The 24,275-nt window shown below is 40.0% G+C and overlaps 1 protein-coding gene across 8 annotated transcripts in view; it reads left to right on the top strand.

The window, feature by feature from the left end:
- The window catches only part of Enox2 (ecto-NOX disulfide-thiol exchanger 2), a 281,277-nt gene that overhangs the window by 195,534 nt on the left and 61,468 nt on the right, over positions 1-24,275 (top strand). For all 8 annotated transcript variants that reach the window (XM_038316243.2, XM_038316241.2, XM_038316238.2 and 5 more), the window contains 2 exons: positions 7,052-7,186; positions 21,623-21,778. In XM_038316243.2, coding sequence (XP_038172171.1) covers positions 7,090-7,186; positions 21,623-21,778 — 253 coding nt within the window. In that variant the 5' untranslated portion in view covers positions 7,052-7,089. The remainder of the gene's footprint in view (positions 1-7,051; positions 7,187-21,622; positions 21,779-24,275) is intronic.

Raw genomic sequence — 24,275 nt, 5'->3', positions numbered from 1 at the left:
CTGCTTGTCTAATAGCATCATCTGTCTTTGCTGTCTCAGAGCTTTGCCTTACAGAATTTATTGTCCGCTCTTTCAACCTGCATAACCATGATGCAAGCTGTGGCGTCACTGCCAGTGACATCTGCAACGGGAGAGTGGGTACCTGGGGCTTCGGTGCATTGTTCACAAACAATGATGGATTGGTAATTTTCAAAGAAAATGAACAAGGACTCAAAATAACACTTGCAAAGCACAATATATTGCTTCATGAGCAATAAATACCAAGCAGAAGATAAAACCTTGAGCCTTAGGCTTAATGCAATTCGAAAACATGATTTATTCTGCTGCTTCCTTTCTATTAGCCAAAGAACTGAAAGCACAATGTTATTCAGTACTGGGATACACAGTCCTATCCTTACACCATAATCTATCAAAGGAAATATTTTTGTGTGCCTATTGTGTACAGGGTTCTATGTGATGTGCCAAAAAATGAAGGTTTCTTCTGTGTTCTATGCAAACATTTTCTAAGGTTTCTCTCGCTTCCTTTCATCATAGTGGGATTCCTAATGCTATTTCCAGTACCACTCTCTAAACAGCAGTCTATCAGCCATGCATAATGCCTGTTCCCACCGCCACCACAGTAATGATTTCTTTGATGTAGCACATAGAAACGGACAAACATTTTAATAGGCTCCTGGGTGTCCAACCTGATTAGATTTAGTATTTACTGTATAGTAGCATGAGAGAGTAGGGCAAGAACTGTGGACATGGGATTGACTGTGCAAGTGATAGATGATTCAGGGTTGCAAAGAAACCGGGGGTATGGATCACTCTTCATTAAGAACCCACAAAATTGTGAACTATGGGGATGGCTCAGTGGGTAAATGTGCTAACCACACAAGCAAGCATAGTGACCCAAGTTCAATAATGACCCAGGTTCAATCCCTGGAACTCGCCTGGAACAAAGGTGCTAGATGAGGTGGCATACATCTGTGAGTCCAGCATGTCTACCACAAATAAGTTAAGAAATACATATTTTTTAAGGAACACACAAAATAGCTGCCATAGAGAAAAGTCTCTCAAAGTCGATACAATAGACATTTGGAGCCAGATAATTCTTAACTTTAGCAGACTGTCCTAAAGGACAAAAGATGATTCTCAGCTTCTCTGCCTCTATCCACTCACTAGACAGGTCTCAGTAGCAACTTCCTGACCCCAAATGGTACAAACAAAAATGTCTCCAGATATTGTCAAGCTTCCATTGAGAACCACTAGAATAGAAGATGTGAGGTATGCCCATATGTCCAACCTCAAATTGGACTAAATAATTTTTTGACTGCCCTGGCTTTGTATAGCCTAGTAGGTAAGAGCAGAACTAGTGGAGCCAGGCTGTGTAAGTTAGTATTCCAGCGCCACTGAAAGCTCCCTGTCTAGCCTCTCTTCCTATTAATTCATCAATACGATGGGATGATGAAAAGTTCTTTCATACAGTTGCTTTGAGTTTTAAATTAATATACTTTTTAATAAAATGTCAGAACAATGCCTGGCATATAGTAAGCATGATCAAAGTGTTAGGTGTAGTGATATTTTGTTTGTGTTTTAACAAATAAACTTTGTTTGAGGATCAGAGTGCCAGGGGGTGGCCTTTCATTACAGGACTCAGGAGACAGAGGCAGATGGATCTCTGTTACATGAGACTGAATCAGTCTAAAAGAGAAACAGAGCTCACACAAAGGTGATCCCAGCAGTTGGGATCACAGGCCTTGAATCCCAGCACTAGGGAGGTGGAGATCGGAGTGATCCTGATCCAGCTAGGCAGGGAAAGGAATATAAGGTGGGAGGAGACAGGAGAGCAGTGCAGTCTGAAGATTCAGTCAGCCCTTTCCATCTGCGGATTCAGAAGAGGTAACAGGTCTCTCCAGTGGCTGGCTGCACTGCTTCACAGATCTGTTAGCTTTTACCCCCTAATATCTGACTCCAGGTTTTTATTAAGAGCAATTAGAATTTGTGTTCTACTTAGGCCTATTATGGTTTCTGTTATATTGTTTGCCATATTTATAAGTAATGGTGTGGTTCGATTGTCTGGGGTCTCCTCTCTTTTGTACTATATTCCTTCTACAGACTGGAGAGCTAAGTCCACAGGCCTGAATCACACAGTATAAAAAGATTTTGGATAGCTTTAGATCTGTTAAGTAGACAATGCAGGTAATCCCCCACATTGAACATTGCGGAGTTCTCTTATTTAAAAGTAGATTTATTGGTAGAAGTAACAAAAGTAAATGAGATTTATGTCCACTGACCAACTCCCACAAGTCATATACTCTGACCTCCATGAATGCATGGCATATGCTTTTCCACACACAAACACAAGATAAATAAATACTATTATTTTTTTTTAAAAAGAATTGGAGAAGAGTAAATTGCCAAGAAAGGAGAGTTTTTATTTGAATAAAAGAATATAGTTGAGCTGGGTGGTGGTGGCATACACCATTAATCCCAGCACTCAGGAGGCAAAGGCAGGTGGATTTCCGTGACTTCTTGGACAGCCTGGTCTATAAGAGCTAGTTCCAAGACAGCCAGAACTGTTTTGTAGAGAAACCCTATCTCAAAAAAATCAAAAAAGAATATACATAAAGAGATGGTACCAACATATTCATTCTACTTATTTCAAAAGAAAAAAAGAGAAACATTTATAAGCATAAACTCTTGTATGATAGAATTTGTAATCTTCATTTTCAAATAACTTTTACAGAATTGAGTAATCAGTGGTTCATAAACGGCGCTGACTTGTTAGTTCTAGAGAGACATCAAGTTAGAGTGGGCAATCACTTCAAAAGCTTTCATTCCTTTGATACTTATGCGCTCTTATTCCAAAGTGCTATATCTTCAATCGAGTCACCCCGAAGGCACTTATGAACAACTCCTCTATAACTTCTGATCTTGAGGAGTTGTCACACAGCAAATTAGAACTAGGGAAGATATTTTGAAGAGCATTTTTGCATCGCTGGCATTTGCCTTCTCTCTAGCCTTTCTGAGTATTCTTGGCTGCTACTAGTAATTTGTAAGAGTCAGAGGAAACAGAGCGATATCCTCCTCTCCTCTGTGATGTTAATATTCCTTTCTTTTCTTTTTGGGGACAATTTGTGTGTGTGTGTGTGTGTGTGTGTGTGTGTGTGTGTGTGTGTGTACATATGTGCACATATGTATGCAAGTCTATTTGTCTGGGCACACGCATAGAAGCCAGAAGAGAGCCACGTTTTTCCTCTTCTGTCATTCTCTGCCAGTTGTTTTGAGGCAGGGTGTCTCCATGGACTTGGGGATTGTGTTATCTTAGGCTGGAATTCAGCAAACACCAGTAACCCCTTCCTTTCCACCCACTTTAGAACTGAAGATATAGGCATATATGGGGTACTCATATGTTATGTGTGTGCTAGGATCTGAACTTTGGTTCTCAAAAGCACTCTTAGACAGTGAGCCATCTCTAGCCCTTTCTGAGTATTCTTGGCTGCTAATAGTAAATTATAGTAGTCAGAGGAAATGGCAGCATCCTCCTCTGTGATGTGAGACTAGTTTGATAAGATACTTAAAGAAATTTCCAGATATCCATATTTAGACTTGAAAGAGAATTAGACTAAAGCTCAACTTTTCCACCGCTTAGTGATAATTCTACAGATATATTTGGCATAGCATGCTTTGTTAATGTGAACCATTAATCTGGACAGCTGGGAAGCAAAAGATCACCTAAAATTTGTCTTTGAATGAAAACTTTTGCAATCTTGCTTACATAAATGATTGTGCTGATATAGGCACATGGTTATAGGTAATAAGATCAGACTAAATTATTAGTTGCATAGATCTATCTCTGGTTGTAACTCTAAGCAAATTCCTACATATTTTTATTTGCTATTGAGAATTGGTTTAGCAATAATGCCATCTCTATATTTAAAAGTTTATCATTCTGAACATGGATGTAGACAATCAATGAATGCAATTGCATGCATTGCCTGTTTGTTAGTCATTTATTCAGATATATCAAGGCATTAAGAGTTGGAGGCTTAGAAAGATGTCTGTACTGGCCGTGCTGCCACACACCTGTAACCCAGCACTTACAAGACAGAAGCAGACAAATCTCTATCGGCTCCAAACAAGCCAGGGCAATGTAACGAGAGTCTGTCTCAAAAACATTATTAAAAAGATGCCTTATCTCTTAAACCCCATCTCTGACCTAAAGGAGTGACTAGCTAGAAGATAGAAGTGTAGCCAAGAGCTATAATTCAAGACAATCGGTAATAAATATTCCGTTGTTCTTGATTCCTACGCTTCTCTAACCTGATGATCTTCCAATTCATTATCTGGAAGAAAATCATAGCCTTCCTTAAGGACACATTGCAATGATATTTTCCAGCAAAAGCTTCTCTGGCAGCTCATCTCCGTCCATCCCAGCTCCAGATACGTATACCTAAACCCATTTCTGTAATATTAAACTATTCTCCTGGAGTCCCATAGCACTCGACTCATTGTAATGCTTATTACAATAATTGATATTTGTTTCTTTGTGTTTCTGTGCCTCCCACTGTACTGCACACTCCTCCAGTAACCAGGTTTTGTTCATCTCTATATTCCTAGTTGCTAGCTCAGAACCTGCTGTATAGCAAGACGCACCAAAAACTGGGTTTGAGGAGGAGGAGGATTCTAAGAATAAGCAAACATATAAAAATCACACACAAGATAAAATGTAATGAGAACACATAGGAAGGAATAATTCATTCCAGTGAAGCGGCTTTACAGGAAAGGTTATGGTATTTCAGATAACCCATGGAAAATGAGTAGGATTTGACAAGGTGGGACTTAGGTGGTCTGAGAAGGGAGGGAGATGAGAAGAACATTTAAAACACACTTGGGAATTTAGGAATGACAGTCATTGTGGTAAAATAATGCTACTAGTTCCACAGGGTCCTTATCTGTCCTTACAAACAAGCCTTCCCGGGAACTGTGCTCTCGGGCATCTTAACAGGCACTTTGATTAGTAGACATTTTGAAAAGAAGACTACTGTATTGTCCTTTAAAACTGACAGTTTAGATCATTATCCTTCACTCCCTGGCCCCCAGATTTGTTCAGTTTAGAGAGGTTGGTATGTTGTAAATTCCATTATTGGATTTCACGTCCCATGTTGAGAAGCATTCCCGAGTTGTTAGTTTTTCTTTTTCACAGGAATACATAGCCATGCTGGGAATAAATAAAAGAGGCAAAAGAAAAGCATTTTTGACACTGGGACCTAGCTCCTGTGGAACTGCCTGTATTCCCTGGGAGCCATTCAGCAGTCTTAAATCAGAGATCCCCTAAACACTTGCTACTTGTGGAAATTGGAAATCCAGCTGGACCTAATTATTGCTTCTGTAAACTCTGGACCCAAAGGATGTTCGATGATATATGTTTGTTTTCTTACTAATATTTCCAGAGGAGCTATGTTTAAACTTAAGTTATGTCTTCATAAGAGAGCACTGAACGTGGGTGTGAGGACTAGAGTTCCTGCAGGCAGGGAAGTCAGCAGCTCAGGCTGTAATGTGGGATACTTATGGTCCTCTCCCTCTCTCTCCTCCCCTTCCCTCCTCTCTGTATGTGTGTGGTGGGTGTTGTTGGAGGGAAGGCAAATTCAACACAGAAGAATGACAAAGACTGGAATCTCAAAACTAGTGTCTTTGGACGTTTGCTTGTTCTCACCAGGACTAAAATAGCACAAGTATAAATAACTCAGCCAAGGACCATCCCTGATGTTGCCAGCTTAGACGGACATGATGGACATTAATAAGCTACACATAGAACAGAGTTACCTTCAGGGGTCTGATTGGCAGATGTTCATATTGGACTGTAGTAGAAAGGCTGTGTGATTTTCTTTTACCTGGAGGCTATCAGCTATCAGGGGGAAAATCCCAAATTAAAACCCTTTTGTGCTCAGATAACTTATTGACTATATCTCACCCAACACAGTTACCACATGCCCTTGTAAATATAACCCACTTCAGTGTCTTTTCTGAGGTGTCCCTTCCTTTTCTTTACTAGTTAATAGCCAGCTATCATTCAAATTTTACTACTCTTTTAACATCCGTTCTCTATAATTTCTACCTACTCAGACCACAGAACCTTTTTATTCCATAATCTTCAGTAATCCAGTGTATACCACTCAAGTATTTCCTTGGCTCTTAATTATTTCATTAGGGATAGTAGACCATAGCCATAGTGACTAAATGGATGTATTCTGTACAATTTTGGGTAAAAGAGATAATCTTTAGAAACCTCTCATTTGTTACATGCAGATATAAATCCTCCCCACCTCATAGCTTCGTCCCAAAAGTTAAATGACAGTGACGCATGCCAGCTGCTGTAGTTGACATATGGTAAGCACACAATAATTGGTTGTAGTGAAAAGAAGGCTGAGGTGGTGCTAGTACTAACAGTAATTATCATTATCATCGTCTTCTCTCTCCAACTAGACTTGCAGTCTTTGTGGCTAGGAGCCATGTGGACTGTCTGTTTGTTCATTGGTTCTTCGCAACCCCCAGAATGTTCTATTAGCTGTTGATATATATATGCTCAGCTCTTTTGATTGTACTACTGCAAGGACCTACAATCTCATCAGGAATGTAATTTTCATATTTTATTGCCAACTACAGAAGCCCTTGGATGATTTTATTTTCTTGGTTTGTATTTCTGAGGAGTTTGAATAGAATCTGCTGAAGTAATAATATGCTAGTAGACAAAGGATGAGAAAATTCTTAATTATTCCAATCTCCTTTGATGTGTACATTTGTGATTGGGAGAGACGGGGGAAAGGGTAGAAAGGAAATACACTGAAATGCCATCTGGTAAATTGCTTTCAAATTTCATGACTTCCTGCCACGTCAAGCTGTATTATTTCAATCCTTGTAAGAAAAGTAGCATTGCATTGAGGCCTTATCCACCACTTGTCTGTTGACCATTTGTGTAAAGTGGTTGTCACAGTTTTCTCTAATAGCGTAACTAGGTACCGGAACCTCAACACAACAAATTATTTGCCCTGTCATTTCATTTCAGCTGATAGTGCTAGACCTCTGAACGTAGATTCTACTGCAATGACGCTGCCTGTGTCTGATCCAACTGCGTGGGCCACAGCAATGAATAATCTTGGAATGCCACCACTGGGAATTGCTGGACAACCAATTTTACCTGGTATGTTATTTTTAATTACATCCCAAGTACGTCTTTTTATTGACCATGTGGTCACATCTTATTTTGAAGTTAACGCTTTCTGGATTCTGCCTTGAGTGAGCAATTTTTTGATATGAGCTTTATAGGCCCGATGGCCAGTACGATGGCACTTTGTGTATATCTAGGGGGTATATCTGATGCGGGATGGGGCTATTGAACATGTACTGAAGTAAAAGGCAACAGAATTTTGGCAAGTATTAACAAAGCTTGTCTAATTTTATAGACTTCTTACAGAAGACAAACATAGGCATAGAACAAGAACTTACTGAAAAAGATCTCAAATCCTAGATTCCTAAAGGGAAGAAGGGAAAGTGGTAGGTGCATTGGCTCCAAAATAATTTTGACAATAAATAATACTTTTTATACATATGTATACAGGCACACACATAAATGTGAGCACACATGTGTGCAAGAGTGGCCATGATGGACTAACTATATCTCCACTAAGTATGAAGACAAGGACCAGTAAAATAGCTCAGAAGGTGAAAATGACTTTGTCCCAAAGTGTGATGATAGCTTGATATTGATTCCCAGAACCCACATGGTGGAAGGAGAGAATCAACTCTTGCAAATTGTCCTCGTCACTTCCACATGCATGCCACATGCACACAAATCAGTAAACATGTTTTGTAAGTGTTTATTATAAAAAAATAAAATTAGAAGAAAAACATCACAATATGTAAAGGGGTTCATGTAGACACAAAAAGGACTTCCTGGCTAGTAAGAGCTAATTAATGCCATTTCAGGGAGCCTGGGGTGGCTTTTGAAACAGCATAAACATTAATCTCCTTCGATTTATTTAATTGTGGCCCTACATAAATGCACAACAAGACCTAATCAAGCTAGATGCTTGCTGCTCAAATGTGCTTTTGTATAGTCCTAGGATTGTTTTGATTCCTAAACTATGAGGTCCCATCCCAGACCTACTGAAGCAGAGACTGCAGTTTTACAAAATGCCCGGACAATTCACAGGCATGGGCATCACCATTATGATCCCCTTTGCCGTGCCATGCAATCAGTTCCTTCTCCAGTTTCACAATTCCAACCTGAATTTTAAATCTTTATAGATTAAAATGGAATTGATGGCAATATTAGAAAAAATTAAAAGGTGCTATAATGCTAACCACTGGGAAACAAATACAAAAGAGATCATGGGGGGGAAACGATGCCTTTCTGAATAAGAAATTGATACCAAACCAGAAACTTCATTAATATTTGATAACTTTAATAGTTCCAGGAAATTGTATTTATGCTACAAGGAAAGAAAAATATTCAACAATCTTACCCCATTGTGAACCCTGAGAACCACAGTAGCCAATGACCTGGCAAGATGTGCGCACTGATGCAATAGTTATGTTATAGGGATAACCAGTGGATTCAAAGCCTACTCTACAAGACTGAACTCATGACTTGTACTGTTGTCTGGCTAAGCCACAGGCCCTAAATGAGAACATAATACTGTATTAGTCTGTTTAATGGGCATAGTATTGAACTACCCTGTGTTCTTACCTTCATATTCATAACTTAGTGTATCCGTTATCCCTCATCAGAGAAGCTTTTTGGATTTTTTTTTTTTTTTTGGTTTTTTGAGACAGGGATTCTCTGTGTGTTGCTCTGGCTGTCCAGAACTAACTCTGTAGACTCACAGAGATCATCCTGCCTCTGCATCCTGAGTTCTGGGATTTAAACCATGTGCCACCAGTGCCTAGCAAAACTTTTTTTTAAATTAGATAGCCATTAATTAAGAGACCCACAACCGTAAGGTGAGGGATCATGTAGTGCTCATCTCTAAATGGGACATATATATCATAACTGCCCAAGGCTCAGGGACCATTGCAGGGGCAGGAAGATTTTAAGATTCAAAGGTAGTGGATGGCCACGTGCTTACTAGAAATGACAGAACAATAGCACACATGAACTCATTAAAGTGCTGACTGCATCACTGAGACCTGCACAAGCTCAGGTAAGGAAAATTCTTAACATGTATTGCATTGAGCGATGTATACTGGATTGGACTGATAGATGTGTACTGGATTGGACTGATAGATGTGTACTGGATTGGACTGAGAGATGTGTACTAGATTGGACTGAGAGGTGTGTACTGGATTGGACTGAGATATGAACTGGAATGGATTGAGATATGTTCTGGATTGGACTGAGAGATGTTTACTGGATTGGACTGAGATGTGTCCTGGATTTGACCAGAAAGATGTGTACTGAATTGGACTGAGAGATGTGTACTGGTGTGGGCTGTGATGTGTAACACATTGTTTTGAGTGATGTGTACTGGATTGGACTGAGAGATGTGTACTCCATTAAACTGAGAGATGTGTACGGGATTAGTCTCAGAGGTGTGTACTGGACTGGACTGAGATATGTACTGGAATGGACTGAGATGTGTTCTGAATTGGACTGACAGATGTGTACTAGATTGGGCTGAGACCTGTGTTCTAGACTGGACTGAGAGATGTGTACTAGATTTGACTGAGATGTGTACTTTATTGGACTTTGAGATGTGTATTAGATTGGACTGAGATGTGTACTGGTTTGGACTGAGAGATGTGTGCTGGATTGGACCGAGAGATGTGTACTGCATAGGACTGAGATGTGTACTGGATTGGACTGAGTTGTGTACTAGATTGGACTGAGAGATGTGTAATGGATTGGAATGAGATATGTACTGAATTGGACTGAGAGATTTGTACTAGATTGGACTGAGTGATGTTACTTGATTGGACTGAGAGATATGTACTAGATTGGACTGAGAGATGTGTACTGCATAGGACTGAGAGATCTGTACTGGATTGGACTGAGTTGGATACTTGATTGGACTGAGATGTGTACTGGATTGGACTGAGGTGTACTATATTGGACTAAGAGTTGTGTACTGGATTGGACTGAGAGATGCGTAGTGGGTTTGACTGATGTGTACTGAATTGGACTGAGATGTGTACTGGATTGGACTGAGATTTTTAATGAATTGGACTGAGAGATGTGTAGTGGATTGGAATGAGCTATATACTGGATTGGATTGAGAGATGTGTACTGGATTGGACTGAGACATGTGTACTGGATTCGACTGAGATGTGTGGTGGATTGTACTGAGCGACTGAGACGTGTACTCGATTGGACTGAGAGATGTGTACTGGAGTGGATTGACATGTCTACTGGATTGCACCGATATGTTTACTAGATTGGACTGAGAGATATATACTGGATTGAACCAAGATTTGTGCTGGATTGGACTGAGAGATTTGTACTAGATTGGACTGAGAAATGTGTACTAGATTGGACTGAGAGATGTGTACTAGAATGGACTGAGATGTGTAATGGATTGGTCCGAGAGATGTGTACTGGATGGCACTGAAATGTGTACTGGATTGGACTAAGATGTGTGCTAGATTAGACTGAGATGGGTACTTGATTGGACTGAGAGTTGTGTACTGGATTGGATTGAGAGATGTGTACTGTATTTTACTGAGAGGTGTGTACTGGATTGGTCTGAGATGTGTACTGGATTGGACTCAGTAAAGTGTACTGGACTCGTCTGAGATGTGTACTAGGTTGGACTGAGATGTGTACTGGATTGGAATGAGAGATGTGTCCTAGATTGGACTGCCATGTGTACTGGATTGGATTGAGTTGTATACTGGATTGGATTGACAGATGTCTAAGTGATTAGCAGAGCATACCACTGGATACATCTGTGATGGTTTTCACAGAGATGATTGACATACAGGAGAGCTACTGAGGAGAAAATACCCATAATTAACATGGGCAGCACCATCCAATAAGCTAGAGGCCATTTGAAATACAAGTAGACAAATCAGAATTCAGCCAGCAGTTGCAAATTCACTTTTCTGAGTGAGCATATCTCATACTGTTGTCCAAGCACATTGGAATCCTACCACTTTAGCATCTTAATGTGTGTTTTTACTACTTACTCTCTAGGAATCTCTGGCCTCTTCAGTCTTCAGCCAGGACTACATCATTTAACCTCCCTCTTTTTCTGCAGCTCAGTTTCTTTCATAGAATAGTTACTAGTTAACATATGTAATTTTTGCCCAACCCTCTAGAAAGCTGACCAGTGAGAGGGGAAAGTGATAGAAACTGTGGTAAAATCACTGTCCTTAATTACATGTATGGAAATGTTATAATGAAAACCACTGTATTTTTGCAACTATTTATACGCTAAATAAAATGACTCTTATGGAACTGTTCTCTTAAGTACCCTTATTAATGGTTTAGGAATTCATCTACTTTTCTTCCACTCAGGCATTTTCCTGCTGAGCCAGTAGGCTGTGGTTTAGCCTGTCTCCTCTGGCCTTTCTATGGTAATAGAATACACTTCGTCATAGATAAAAATCAGATAATACATAAGCTTTCTTGACATCCTCCTGAGAGTTCAAATCTCTACTGTCATGGATGTTGATGGATACATACTTGTCATTGAAGACAATGACTGACATAATTATATTCTTCAAGTGGAGAGCAGAAATAGGCCATCTCAGGTTTGGAGTGGATCTGCCTTTCATCTGTCATGCTGTTTTGTGCAGCTGCTTTTCAGTAAAATTAATTTACAGGGATGACAGGTCAGGATCCCTTCTTAACACCTGTTTTCTGCAACAGTGTTTGTTTTGCCAAAGCATTCCAAAAAGTCTCTTTATTTGTCCCAAGAAAGAGTCAACCAGAAATGCCAGAGCTTCTGGTGAAAAAAAAAAAAAAAAAAACAGTGTTCTAGTTCAGTCATGCCAGATAGAATCAAGGATGAACCAACTGAAAATTACTCAGTGATTATTATTTGCCTCTGCTTAGTATTTCCATCTTAATTCAAATAGTTTTAGCAGCTTCATAATGATCTATGAAGTATGAAAGTAGGAGAAGAATTTCATTATGACATCTTCTTTGCAAGGACTCAATATTGGAAAGAATGGAAAGTGTGGGACATGGATCTTACTCCCAGAGCAAGTTCAAGCCCCACCTTGGGTATTGTCTTCCTAAAAAAGACAGTTATCCTTGAAATTACTGGGTTAACTATAAGAGAAACAAAAAGAAGAATGGGATTGCCTGTCTCATGGCTGGTTCCATTTCTGACAGGCCCTGAAAGAAGACTGGACTTAGCTTTGTATTAATGTTTACATCTCCAACAGATACAGGATGCTTTCAGTGACAAATGGGGTGAGATCCTGGGAAAGATTACTTTACCAAAAGCCAATGATACAAATGACAGTGTTCCATATAGAATTAATATTTCTCCAAAACAAACTCAGAATCCTTCCGGTAATGGTAATCCTAAGATACCTCATGAAATATATTTACACCTAGAGATGGTTAGTTATTCTCCGGGAGGCCATGTGTGTTCCCACGGTTTCACAGTAGCTGGCAGGGACATCAGGGAAAACAAGTTGTCATCATTTGGGTTAGGCATGGCTGAGGTTCTATAGAATATAATGGAAAATATTTAAAATGTGTAGTTATTTGCCTGTATAAATAAAGAGGTACCCAACTGTATGATCCATGTACTGTCATATTTTTCCTCAGAAACAACCACATCATGATTGACTTGGGAGCCGATGAGAATATCAAAATTAACTAGGGCATAGGGGACAAAATGTAGATGGCACTGTAGAAGTTGAGTATTGAGAGACAACCACCAAAGTTGAAGCCTAGACAAACGTCCCAAGGACTGCTCCATAAGAACAGATAGTAATTTAACGTCACAATATGTGTAGATAAATGCTATGGCACCGTTTTCATACCGAAGTGTTCTAAACTATTTATAACCTTTAGAAAAATACCCAAAGATCATGAGCTTCAGAAACTTCAAAATAAAGATCATGGTCTTACATGCCTTTAATCCCCGAACTCAGGAGGCAGAGGCAGGTTGATCTCGGTAAATTTGAGACCAGCCTGGTCTACGGAGTGAGTTCCAGGACAGTGAAGGCTACACAGAGACACCCTGCCTCGAAAAACCAAAGAAATAAAAGATGATGGTCTTAACTCACTGAAATACATAAATGCACAAGCAATCATAAGAAAAAAACATATTTTTTTAGAGACTTCCTACTGGAAACCATTAGGAAGGATTGTAGTGATACCGTTTATTTATTCACTCATAGAAGAAATATTTACTAAAGCCTGCTATATGCAAAGTACTATTATGAGCCCTAGAGAGAAAGCAGGTGAACTCAAAGATCCCCGCTCTGAAGTTGGCAGAATCACATTTTCTCCTCCCCCAATAAAATGTGTTTGCAGGTATAAGCTGTCTCTTGATTGGCAATAGCTCAAAAACTTCCCATCCATTTTATTAGTTTGTTTTTTCACTTCTGCATTCATTTATTAAATCAGACACTGAACTCAGTCAAAGTAGAGATTCAAAGGGTTCAGTCCTTGCCTTCAGATCAGACTCCATTGGTAGGGGCAAAAAAATAAATACGACTGTTTTACAATGTAGAGTCAGAGTAAAATATTGTACACAACTAGATAAACAGTGCTGGTCTGGGAAGGTTCACAAAAGAGGTGACTTTTGCATCAGAGTTAACTAGGAGCATGTTGGGGACAGAGAACTGGACAGGGGGAAACAGTGGCCATAATCAGAAATTAAGCAAGAGAAGGTAGTCTAGAGATAGTAGTGAACTACTGAGTTCGAGTAGATCACCTTCTTCCACAAAGACGTTGACCCAGCTTGTGAAAAAAATGACAGTATAAGAAAAATAAGTCTTCTACAAATAAAGGGAATCATCACCTGGGAAAATATAAATAAGAATGGAAAGAGAAGACAGTGCAAGAAGGTTAATTAAAAGTCATATATATAAATCCTAGAACTGCACTGTCTCCAAAGTTGAGAAAAAAACTGAACAGGCAAACCGAATGAAAAAAAAAAAAAGACAGGAATGAGGGACCTGATCAGTTATAAAGATAAAATACACCAATATTCCAGTCCTTGAGGAAAAGGAAACATTTATGTGTATGTATGTGTGCATGTATATGTCTTTGTGGTATATGAAAATTAGGGTGCACATATATAGGGGGTGCACATGCCTTTGTGCTGTACAGAGGCCAGAGGAGATTATTGGGTGTTCTGCTCTATTGCCTTGTGCAATATGTAGGGGTTCATAATAAGTGAAATGCTTGAGTGGTTTCAGAGAACTGGTACATAGCCCCAGACTAGTGAATACTACTTTCACTAGTCTGCTGCAAAATATAAAACTGAAAAATATAATGAGTTTTTGTGAAGCTGAATTTGATTGACTGAAAAGAATGTTTTTTATTTCTAGAGTATCGGTTTCTTAAAGTGTGTTTTAAAATGTTCTATTCCCTATGAGCTATATGAATCACTTAGATTCCCTGTTATTTTTTCCCACATATCTTTTCTTGGCAAATTCAGAAGTTAGCGATATTAAACATATATGCATACATAATATTTTATGCATCTCTAAAGCCCAGATATTTAGAAACGGTGTATAGAATAGGAAATGTTCTCATTAGTTCTCCAAAGGTGTGCAAAACATCCTTGATTGAGAGTTGAGAGCATAATTTGTAAGGCATCAAATTTTCTAGAAAGACAAGCACACAATGCAATTGAATTGGAAGGACTAGAGGAAAGATGGCTAGAAGGGTAGATGTTCATAAACCTTCAACTATAAGAGTGAAATCCCATAATAGGATATGTGGGACCAAAACAAAATGTAAGAATGAAAAGATTGCTCAGTGAGTGTGGTGATTTGAATACATATGGTCCCCATAGACTCACGTGTTTGAATGCTCAATCCATAGGGATTGGTTGTTAGGTGTGTCCTTGTTGGAGTAGGTGTGGCCTCGTTAGAGGAAGTGTATCACTGTGGGGGTGAGCTTTGAGGTGTCATATGTGCTCAATCTATGCTCAGTATATGGTCTTTGCTTCTGCTGCCTGAGGATCAAGAGGTAGAACTTTCAGCTCCTTCTCCAGTACCATGTCTGCCTACATGCTACCTTACTTCCCACCATGACAATAATTCACTAAGCCTATGAAATCATAAGCCAGTCCCAACTAAATATTTCCTTTCTAAGAGTTGTCATGGTCATGGTGTCTCTTCACAGCAATAGAAAACCAAACTAAGACAGTGAGTATAAGGCATTTGCCACATAATCCTAACCTAAGTTCAATACCCCGAACCATGTTCTGGAAGGAAAGAACTGACTCCACAAAGTTGTCCTCTGATTTCGTCATATGCATCATAGTATGCCCCACATAAATGTATGCAAATGTACATGCATACACCCACAATTTTTTAACAAAAGAAACCCAAGCCAGTCTGCTAGCTTATTTTCCATTGTCCATGAACCAGGCCTTATTCTACCTCATCTTGCCTAATGGGCTGAAATAGATATCCAGTGATCTACAAAGGCATGGTAGGTGCTGGTGGAATTTTGTATGCATTAAGCCAAACTTTGGGAATGTGTGCTTATATGAGGTCTCATAATTATTCCAGGAGAGTCCAGAATCATCTTACAATTTAGCCAGGCTGCTCTTAGAAATCTGAATCCTTTCTTTCTATTAGCTGCCTACAAAAATCTTGCAAAGGATCTGTATAGGGAGTCCGGACCAGAATCAGAAAATATCAACTATTATGCCATAAAATGTGTAATGTCTTTGTTTCCATTAAAGATGGGAAACTTCTAAGATTTCTAGGATTTTAGAAACAGGCCTAGTCCAAGAGTGTCAGTCACCCAGCTTTATACCAATAGGCTCTTCCACAGAGCAAAAGTGCCATGACAACAGTTGCCCTGTAGGATCTTAGACATGATTACAATACTCTGAAAAAGTTCATTGTCAGTCTAATGCGAGGGTTTCATGCCTTTCTAGTTTTGTCCTTTAAAAAAATAAATGAGCCGGGCGGCGGTGGCGCACGCCTTTAGTCCCAGCACTCTGGAGGCAGAGGCAGGCGGATCTCTGTGAGTTCGAGACCAGCCTGGTCTACAAGAGCTAGTTCTAGGACAGGCTCCAAAGCTACAGAGAAACCCTGTCTCGAAAAACTAAAAAATAAAAAAATAAAAAAATAAAAAAAAATAAAAAAATAAATGATTCTATTAACCCATCACACCCCACACCAACCAGACTGGATACTCTTTTTGCCTTTTGGGGGTGAGATTATAGAAAATGCTTAACACGGTACCTAGGATATTATAAGCATCCAATCAATAACGATGGTAATGATAATAATTAATGGCAGTATTCTGTTTGCATGGTTGTTTCCAAACTAGAATACGATTTTGTCGTATTCATTTCGCCAATGCTTGGCACAAGACCTGACACCAAAATTTAGACAATGTATAACAAATTAGAGAGAGACTGCTGCTCTCTAGGGAACCAAGATAGGATTCTGCTTGATCACTGTCGAGTGATGTTCAAGTGCTGTTGATGTTAATATAAGCCCTTATTGCAAGCACTCCTTTCATCTTCATTTCCTTTACAAAGTTAAGGTATTGCGGAGGAACATTTGTCTTCACAATGACAGCTATTAGACCTTATCTGGTGCCGTGGCTTCTTTGAGCAAAGAACCACCCACCAAGCAGCCAAAGTGCCCTCTTATCAACACTAGCTGCGTCATAAACTCCATGGACACTTGAAGAAACTTCAAGGCAGTTATCGATGTTGGCTGCTTAAGCACGACTCTGGTCCAGAGAGGAATATCCCTATCAAGTTTGTTTTAAACAGCCTATAGTAGGCTTTTTTCCACCCAAGATGGAAGAGGCACACTTTCCACAGATGCCCAGCAGAAGGCCTGTAATTCGTACAGACACATTCATTAACTTGAATGAGAGACTCTTGTGATTAGGATAAGCATGGTTCCATATTTGCCTAAGTGCTAGTGTCACTATTGGCCCAAGCACAGCCCTTCATTTCCATGAAAGTGTACTTTAATTAATGCAAACTTCCATGACACATCCCCTTTCCAGTTATATAAATGGATTGTTTGACTCACATTTCTAGTAAGCCTGGAGACACCCTCCTATGCTGGTGTTTCAGCATTCAGCCCAATAAAGGATTCCCTTGAGTCGTGTTTTTTTAACCTAATAGTCTTCATCAATAGTAAAGGCAAAGGAGAGGACAGGGCGGCAGCAGCAACAGCAGCAATGGGATAGCAACTGAAGAGTTCCACAGAGTGATGAAAACAGAAACACTAGAGAACGGAGACAGCAAAGAAAAGCCAAAGATGAGGACCAGAGGGCTCCGATCATTAGAGGAGTACCAGAAAGCTACCAGCCTTTAAGGGCTAAGGGCCTTGGATACCCTGAACCCAAGAGCTTTGTGTAGGCCACTGTCAAAGCCTGAAGATCCCAACTCTCTGGACCAGAGAGTTCTAACAGTTGTCAGTGCAGAGCTGTGGGTCCTAGCACCTGAGATCCATGTGAGAGATTTAAAACTAGAAGGTACTGTCTGCTTCTGCTATCTGCTCTCACCCCCACCCATAAAAGTTGCTAAGTAGCAGGAAAAGTAAGTCTACACTGAAAATTTACTTGGAAATGTGATGGATCTACAACTCTTACTCTGAGCAGAAAGCTTGCCCAACTAGCTCAGAATTGGCAGAATTTCTAATAGGGTGGGACTTTGAAAATTGCATGACTCAAAAGGAGGTATACAAACCAATATTTTATGGCCTACCCAGCAGAAGCTGTGCCGAGTCAAGAAGGCTGTAGGAAATCATTGGCAAAAGAAGAAATAATAAAGGCAAAATTGAACAGTGAAATTTTTGTCAAATGAACTTTGGAGGAATACTTTGCCCTTTTAACAGCCTTTGTGTATGATTTCAAATCTCTTTCAGTTGTTGAAATTCCAAATAATAGGTGGCAATAATACATATGTTGGCAGTCCTCCTCAATCCAGGCTAGAAGCCAGAAAAGGAGAAGGAATTTCTTTTCTGTTCTACTCCCAATGTATTTTAAATTTCTCTTTGAGTTTTCAGATTCTGTAATACTCATATAAAGGCCTAGATCTTGTTGCTTTTCCCCAGTGGCATTGGAAATCTGGGTCCATTTTGTGTCGTAATGGTTAAATGTAAACAAAATAATTAATGGGATGGGAGTCTTTGAAATGTCATGAACAAATGCCCTCTAGCAAGCCCTCTTGGGCAGTTTAGCCTATGGAACTCGACATGTTGAATTAAAGGGAGGTTATCTATTCTATCTTTAGCCGTATGTCATGAATACATTTGCTTTTAAATGAATTCATAAAATATTAATGTAATCCTACCAAGCTGCAGAGTGGTGACTTCATCAGTCAGGAGTTATATTATCCTATATATTTGTTTGTCTCCATCTATTAGTAGACAGTACATGAAGACAGGCATTTCCTTCTCGGTGGAAGCAGCAGAACTTGTTTAATGAAGTGATGTGTCTGTAAACTGTGGAAAGGTAGAGTTGTGAGTGACAGAGCTATATGAATACCAATGAGGAGACAGGCAGAACAATAAGAGGATGACAAACATTTCAATAGCTGGGGAAGTAGATGGAATTGTTTAGGTGGCATACAGTCTAATCTGATCTCTTCCTAAAGAAAATTAGTAGTTTTTAAATGGGTGAGATGATGTTAGCAATGTCTCCAAAATCTTCTGCACAAAGAATCAGATTTTACGAACACACAAATGGCATTCTGAATCATGGTGCTCTTACTTGCTGTAGGCACAGTAAGACAGAGGGCCAGAGACCTAAAGTTCTCCAAGATGAAAAGGGAAATTAGACACCTTTCCTGGCCCCTGCGTAGAGCCTGACTTAAAGAAGGCTTATCATAAATGTTTGTGAACTATAATAGTGAATGACTGAATTAGTGAGTTTATCAGTATGTGTTTCACAACTGGCACAGAAGAAAGAAAAGTGATCTATGCCAGGGGTCTTAATACCTAATTTGTTCTTTCATTGTTTGAGCTGAATTTCGTTATGTGCCCCTATTGTTTACCAAAAAGAAAATGGAAGCATGGAGACATTAAGAAACTTTCCTCAAGGTCACATACTATTGAGTGCAAAAGAATAAAATTATGAGAACCTCAGGAGACAGTTATATACAGGTGTGCATGCATGTTGAGTAGGTTAACCTATGAGGGTTGAACCTAAGTATTTCTATAAAATAAAAGAGCTCTTGAGAGAAACTTTTTTCTTCCTAAACCTCTCTAAGATATTAGCACCTCAGGGAGACAGACATTAGAAGATGGGGATGACCTAGCTTTCTTGGATTGTCCTTGCATAAGGGAATGTCCATGTGGTATTCACTTACCTGTCTGCCCAGACACAGGGTTCCTTCAATTCTTGGCATGGTAGGACTAAAGTTCTGCCCCTTTTGGAACCACAGAGTCTCTCTGCTCTTTAAATCTGCCTCCTCCAGCGTCTTCAAGAACCACCCAAGATCCTTGGGGCCACCTTAAGGACAACCTTACAAACATTATTCCACCGAGCTCTGTGGCTAGCATGACGAAATCTTTGGGAGTAGGGTTCACCACTGCTAATGCAACTGTCCCTTCATCACCAGCACGACCTTTCACAGTGTCTCTTTGATTGCAGTACACTGTATGCATAGCTATACTGAGGTAAGTATTGTAATGGGAAGTCAAAGAAACTTGAAGTCCCTTCTCTCAAAGAATTTTGTTTACAAATCTCCAAGACTTTTTTTACAAAAACAACTTAGACAGTGAAATTAGGACTACTCTTATATCCAAATGAAGCCCTTGTTCTGAGCCTGTACTGCATTCGGGGGTCATGCCAGGCTTTCGATGGCTTATTTTGCCATCTTCTAAGTCTCTCTAGTGCTGAACACTGGCTAGGAGGTCAGTGCCATAAGATCAGTACCAATCCAGAGTAGGATCTGTTTATTCTACCCACCAGAAGCACCTTTCTTGAAAATTATAAATTCCTCTTCCATATCAGGGACTGATCAGAACTGACACTGTACCTGGGTGCAGAATCCCAATTTCATTCTAGGTCCCTATGGGCCCCCGTTTCTATTTATCCCATTTAGGGGTCCTGTCCCATTTTCTATACTGTATATGGAATCAACTAGATACCTCTAGAAGCTTCAGGCCATATGCCTATGGAATCCTCCTAGATTCTGGTAAAGAAATCAATCCAGGGGCCAAAGTTGTATGTCTTTGCAATGTATCACAAGAGAGTGTGCCATCAGAATGATGATGATATTGATGTTGTTGATTTGAGATTCACATATATAAACCTCACAAAAATTGTTTGGGTACTGTCTTAGGGCTTCTATTGCTGCGATGAAACATAACCAAAAAGCAAGTTGAAGAGGAAAGGTTTATTTGGCTTATACTTCAACATTGCTGTTCATCACTAAAGGAAGATAGGAGAGGAACTCAAACAGGGCAGGATCCTGGAAGCAGGAGCTGATGCAGAGGCCATAGAGGGGAGCTATTTACTGGCTTGCATCCTCTGGCTTTCTCAGCCTGCTTTCTTGTAGAACCCAGGACCACTAGCCCAGGGGTGGCCCCACCCACCATGGTCTGGCCGTCCCCATTGATCACTAATTGAGAAAATGCCTCACAGCTGAATCCGATGGAGGCATCTCCTCAACTGAGGCTCCTTTTCTCTGATGGCTCTAGCTTGTGTTGAGTTGACACACAACCAGGCAGTGCAGGTGCTGCCATACTTCCTAGAGTCATACCTTTTTGTAAAAACAAAAGCAATGGAAAGTAAAATAAAATTCAGTGGCAAAAAGTTTGAACAGATTTTAGACACAGAATTAAGGATGCACCAGAATAATCTACAAAGGACGCTTCAAGTGTGTAAGACTTAGGCTTTGAAGCACAGGGAAAATTCAGAGAGCTTCAGACCCTTCCAGCCAGGGAAAACAGCATGGACAAAGACACACAGAGTAGTTGTTTGTTGAGCCACTTCGTGTTGTGCGTTATGCTCAGCACATTTCATTCTTCATTCTCTTTACGCCTCATGGCTCCCTGGAAGGTAGGAGATATAAACCACATTGCAGCTGAATGACAGAAAGGAGAACCTAAGTCTGCCCCATCCCCACAAAGTGTATACTGTTATCACTATACTCTAAAAAGGCAGAAAAGGTACAAGGAACAACAAGAATGGAGCCAAAGATGTGTACTGGAAACTGATGGATTACACAAGGCAGAGCAATGTTATAGAAGATGCTGAATATCAAACAGACATGTAAAGACTATTTACATAGTCTGGGATCAAACAAAACAACTCCTACATCGTGAAAGAAAAGTGTACAGATACATGGTAATTAAGACTGAGAATGTTAACCAGAAAGAGGCATTTGTTTGTTTTGCCTTTGTCTAACAAAGACCTTTTGACTTGATATTTATAACATTCTGCCTCCATTTGACCTTGTCTGCTATCATTTATTTGTTTGTTTGTTTGTTTGTTTGTCTCCTTTTTCAGACTTTGACCCTGCCCTTGGAATGATGACTGGAATACCACCGATAACTCCACTGATGCCTGGTTTGGGAATAGTGCCTCCGCCAATTCCTCCAGACATGCCTGTAGTAAAGGAGATCATACACTGCAAAAGCTGCACTCTCTTCCCTCCCAACCCAAGTACTAGCCTGCTTTTTCTTTCTTTCTGTTGTTGTTGTTTGGTTTCACCTATTTAAGCCACAGTGTTTCCGAGTGTCTTCTTTTTCCAAAGAATACCTAAGGGCTTCTTGGCTGTAGATACAGAACTTCACCTAGAAAGAGAAACGGAAAGTTGCTCTGTTACTGGGAGAGGCTGAATTTTATGTACAGAGCAGTAGATGTTTGTGTGCCGGCTACAGTACAAGTGGTGCAGTGTGCCTAATGCCGTGTGGCAGGGAATTCAAGTGTGGTCGTACAGAAGGAGGTGCCCAACCCGAAGAGCTCACCACTGTCTTTTGTGGGCTTTTCTTTTTATAACTGATACACACAATAGTGATGGCGGAGACTGAGTATGGTCTGAGCCCACTTGAAGCCCTCGCCTTGAGAATGAGCCTAATGCTAAGCAGGCCCCATTGCTGCCGGGTAGTCCCACATCATTTTACCAGCTGCTAGTCACCTTCTATACTATGGTATACAGTGAGGTGCAATTCAGTTCCTTGGAAGGGCAAGGAATGTTGAGACTAAGTCAGGCTACTTGTAGCCCTGTAGTCATCTAACCCAATAGAAATGATCTAGAGAATCCAGCTTGCTGGTGAAGAATAGGCTTCTCTCTAGCCTTACTTTACATGTCTATAGTATTCAGGTCAAATTTAACACCACTAATCCACTTTTTCTCCAGATCCATATTTTAAATGATTACGAGCTATCCCTCAACGTGACTCAAGCCTTATTAATGTTTCTCCTAGAGTCCTAGTATACTGCATGGACTGTCAAGGAAGCTGCTGCTGTATCGCTCAGATTTGAGTTGTTGGTTTGAAAATCCATCTAGCTGTTTAGACCATAGAGCAAATGAACTTGCCTCATCAAGACAAATAGGAACCTTTAACGTGTGTCTTCAGACAAATATTTCATCCTCTATGTAAATAGGAGTGAGTTCATCATGAATCACATGCTGCCAGGGACCCGAATTCTATTTAGTGTGACTTGCTCATAACTGAGAGGGCTTTAGAATCAGCAGAGGGCTTTAGAATTTGGCTTGACAGGTCCCCTTGGCCACTTTTGCTAGTGAAAAATGATCTTAGCGCCTTCTGGGCTTTTAACTGAGTTGTTAACAGGATACATCTTTTCAGACCACTAAGAAACCTAGGAGACCAGCATCCAAAACTATTTAGAAATGAGTATTTTGTTTCAAAGAGAATTGGGGAATAAAGAAGAAAAGTCTTTTGTAGGCCCTTTCTTGACAACTCACATGGCCATTCCTGGATTTTGGTTTTATGCATAGCAATGTCATTAAACCTTATGTCTTACTTTTAGTTCCACTGTCCTCATGTATGCGATGTCCCTTTTGCCCCTTTCTTCCTGCATTTTGTGTTCAGATTATAGAAAGAGGCACATCCCTAGTAGTTCCTTTATCATGTAAAAACAACCCCTGAATGTAGGCATTGCGAGCATTAAAACTAAAAAGGCAGAGTCCTGCTGATTTAATCATTCATGTATTACGTGAGCAGCCTGTGCTAGACTTTCATTATTTTCATCAAGTCTAAGCTAACTGGATGGTTCATAACCTGTGATGTCCAGGGTGGATACAATAGATGTTCAGTTTAAGAGTCGAGTTTCTAAGTCTCCAAAGGAGAGCACAAGTGTCCTGATTTTTGTTTTTCTTTAACACAGAGACCACATTATTAAGCAGTCTTTGAATGCATGTCGGTGCATGTCTTAAAGAGATTGTAACTTCATATTCTTTCGTAAAAGAAATAAGTAAATGTCTCAAAAACGTTTTTACCTTTCTCTTCCTGCAGCCATGATTCCTCTGTTCTGAGTTGGAAGAGCCACAGAGTAAGAAGGCAGCATTTACCCAAAGGCCCAATCATTTAGTTCTTCATCTTTGTACTAAGGAAGGCTGACAGGGCAATTAATGCCAGTAAATGAGTGGCTTCTGGGCATGAATCTGCTTTAGAATTGAGTTCAAAAATAACACTCCCATGAAGCTTAAATCAGACTGGCTTTTTATTTGCTTTTGAGAAATGGAAATTTTGTTTAAAGAGAGATACTCAGTTTAGTCGTGTACAAAAACTCGGGCATCTCTTTCTTAATTCTTTGCTGAAAGTGTGGCAATTCTGCCATTTTTATCAACAGTGAGAACTTGTTTTGTAAAGGTATGACGGAAAGCAGGCAGTTGATATAGCTTGAACACCTTATCGTCTTTAGGGCCCACCAAGCCTAATTTATTATAAGGCCTTGATGAAAAGCCCCACTACTTCCTCATGCCTACCTAGTATATTCAAAGTCGCCCTCAGCACTAAGATCCTAGTATTCATCTCAGTGTCTTAGTCACCGTCCAGTCCCCCTCCTAAATGCTTGCTCTATAAATAGAACTGATTCTCAGCCTTCCTAATGCTGTCACCCTTTAATACATCTCCTCATGGTGTGCTGACCCCCAACCCTAACATTATTTTTGTCGCAACTTTGTACCTGTAAT

The sequence above is a fragment of the Arvicola amphibius genome, chromosome X (genome assembly GCF_903992535.2).
Source record: "Arvicola amphibius chromosome X, mArvAmp1.2, whole genome shotgun sequence".
Taxonomy (NCBI): domain Eukaryota; kingdom Metazoa; phylum Chordata; class Mammalia; order Rodentia; family Cricetidae; genus Arvicola; species Arvicola amphibius.
The sequence above is the reverse complement of the archived record's forward strand: the minus strand, read 5'-3'. Positions and strand labels throughout refer to the sequence as shown.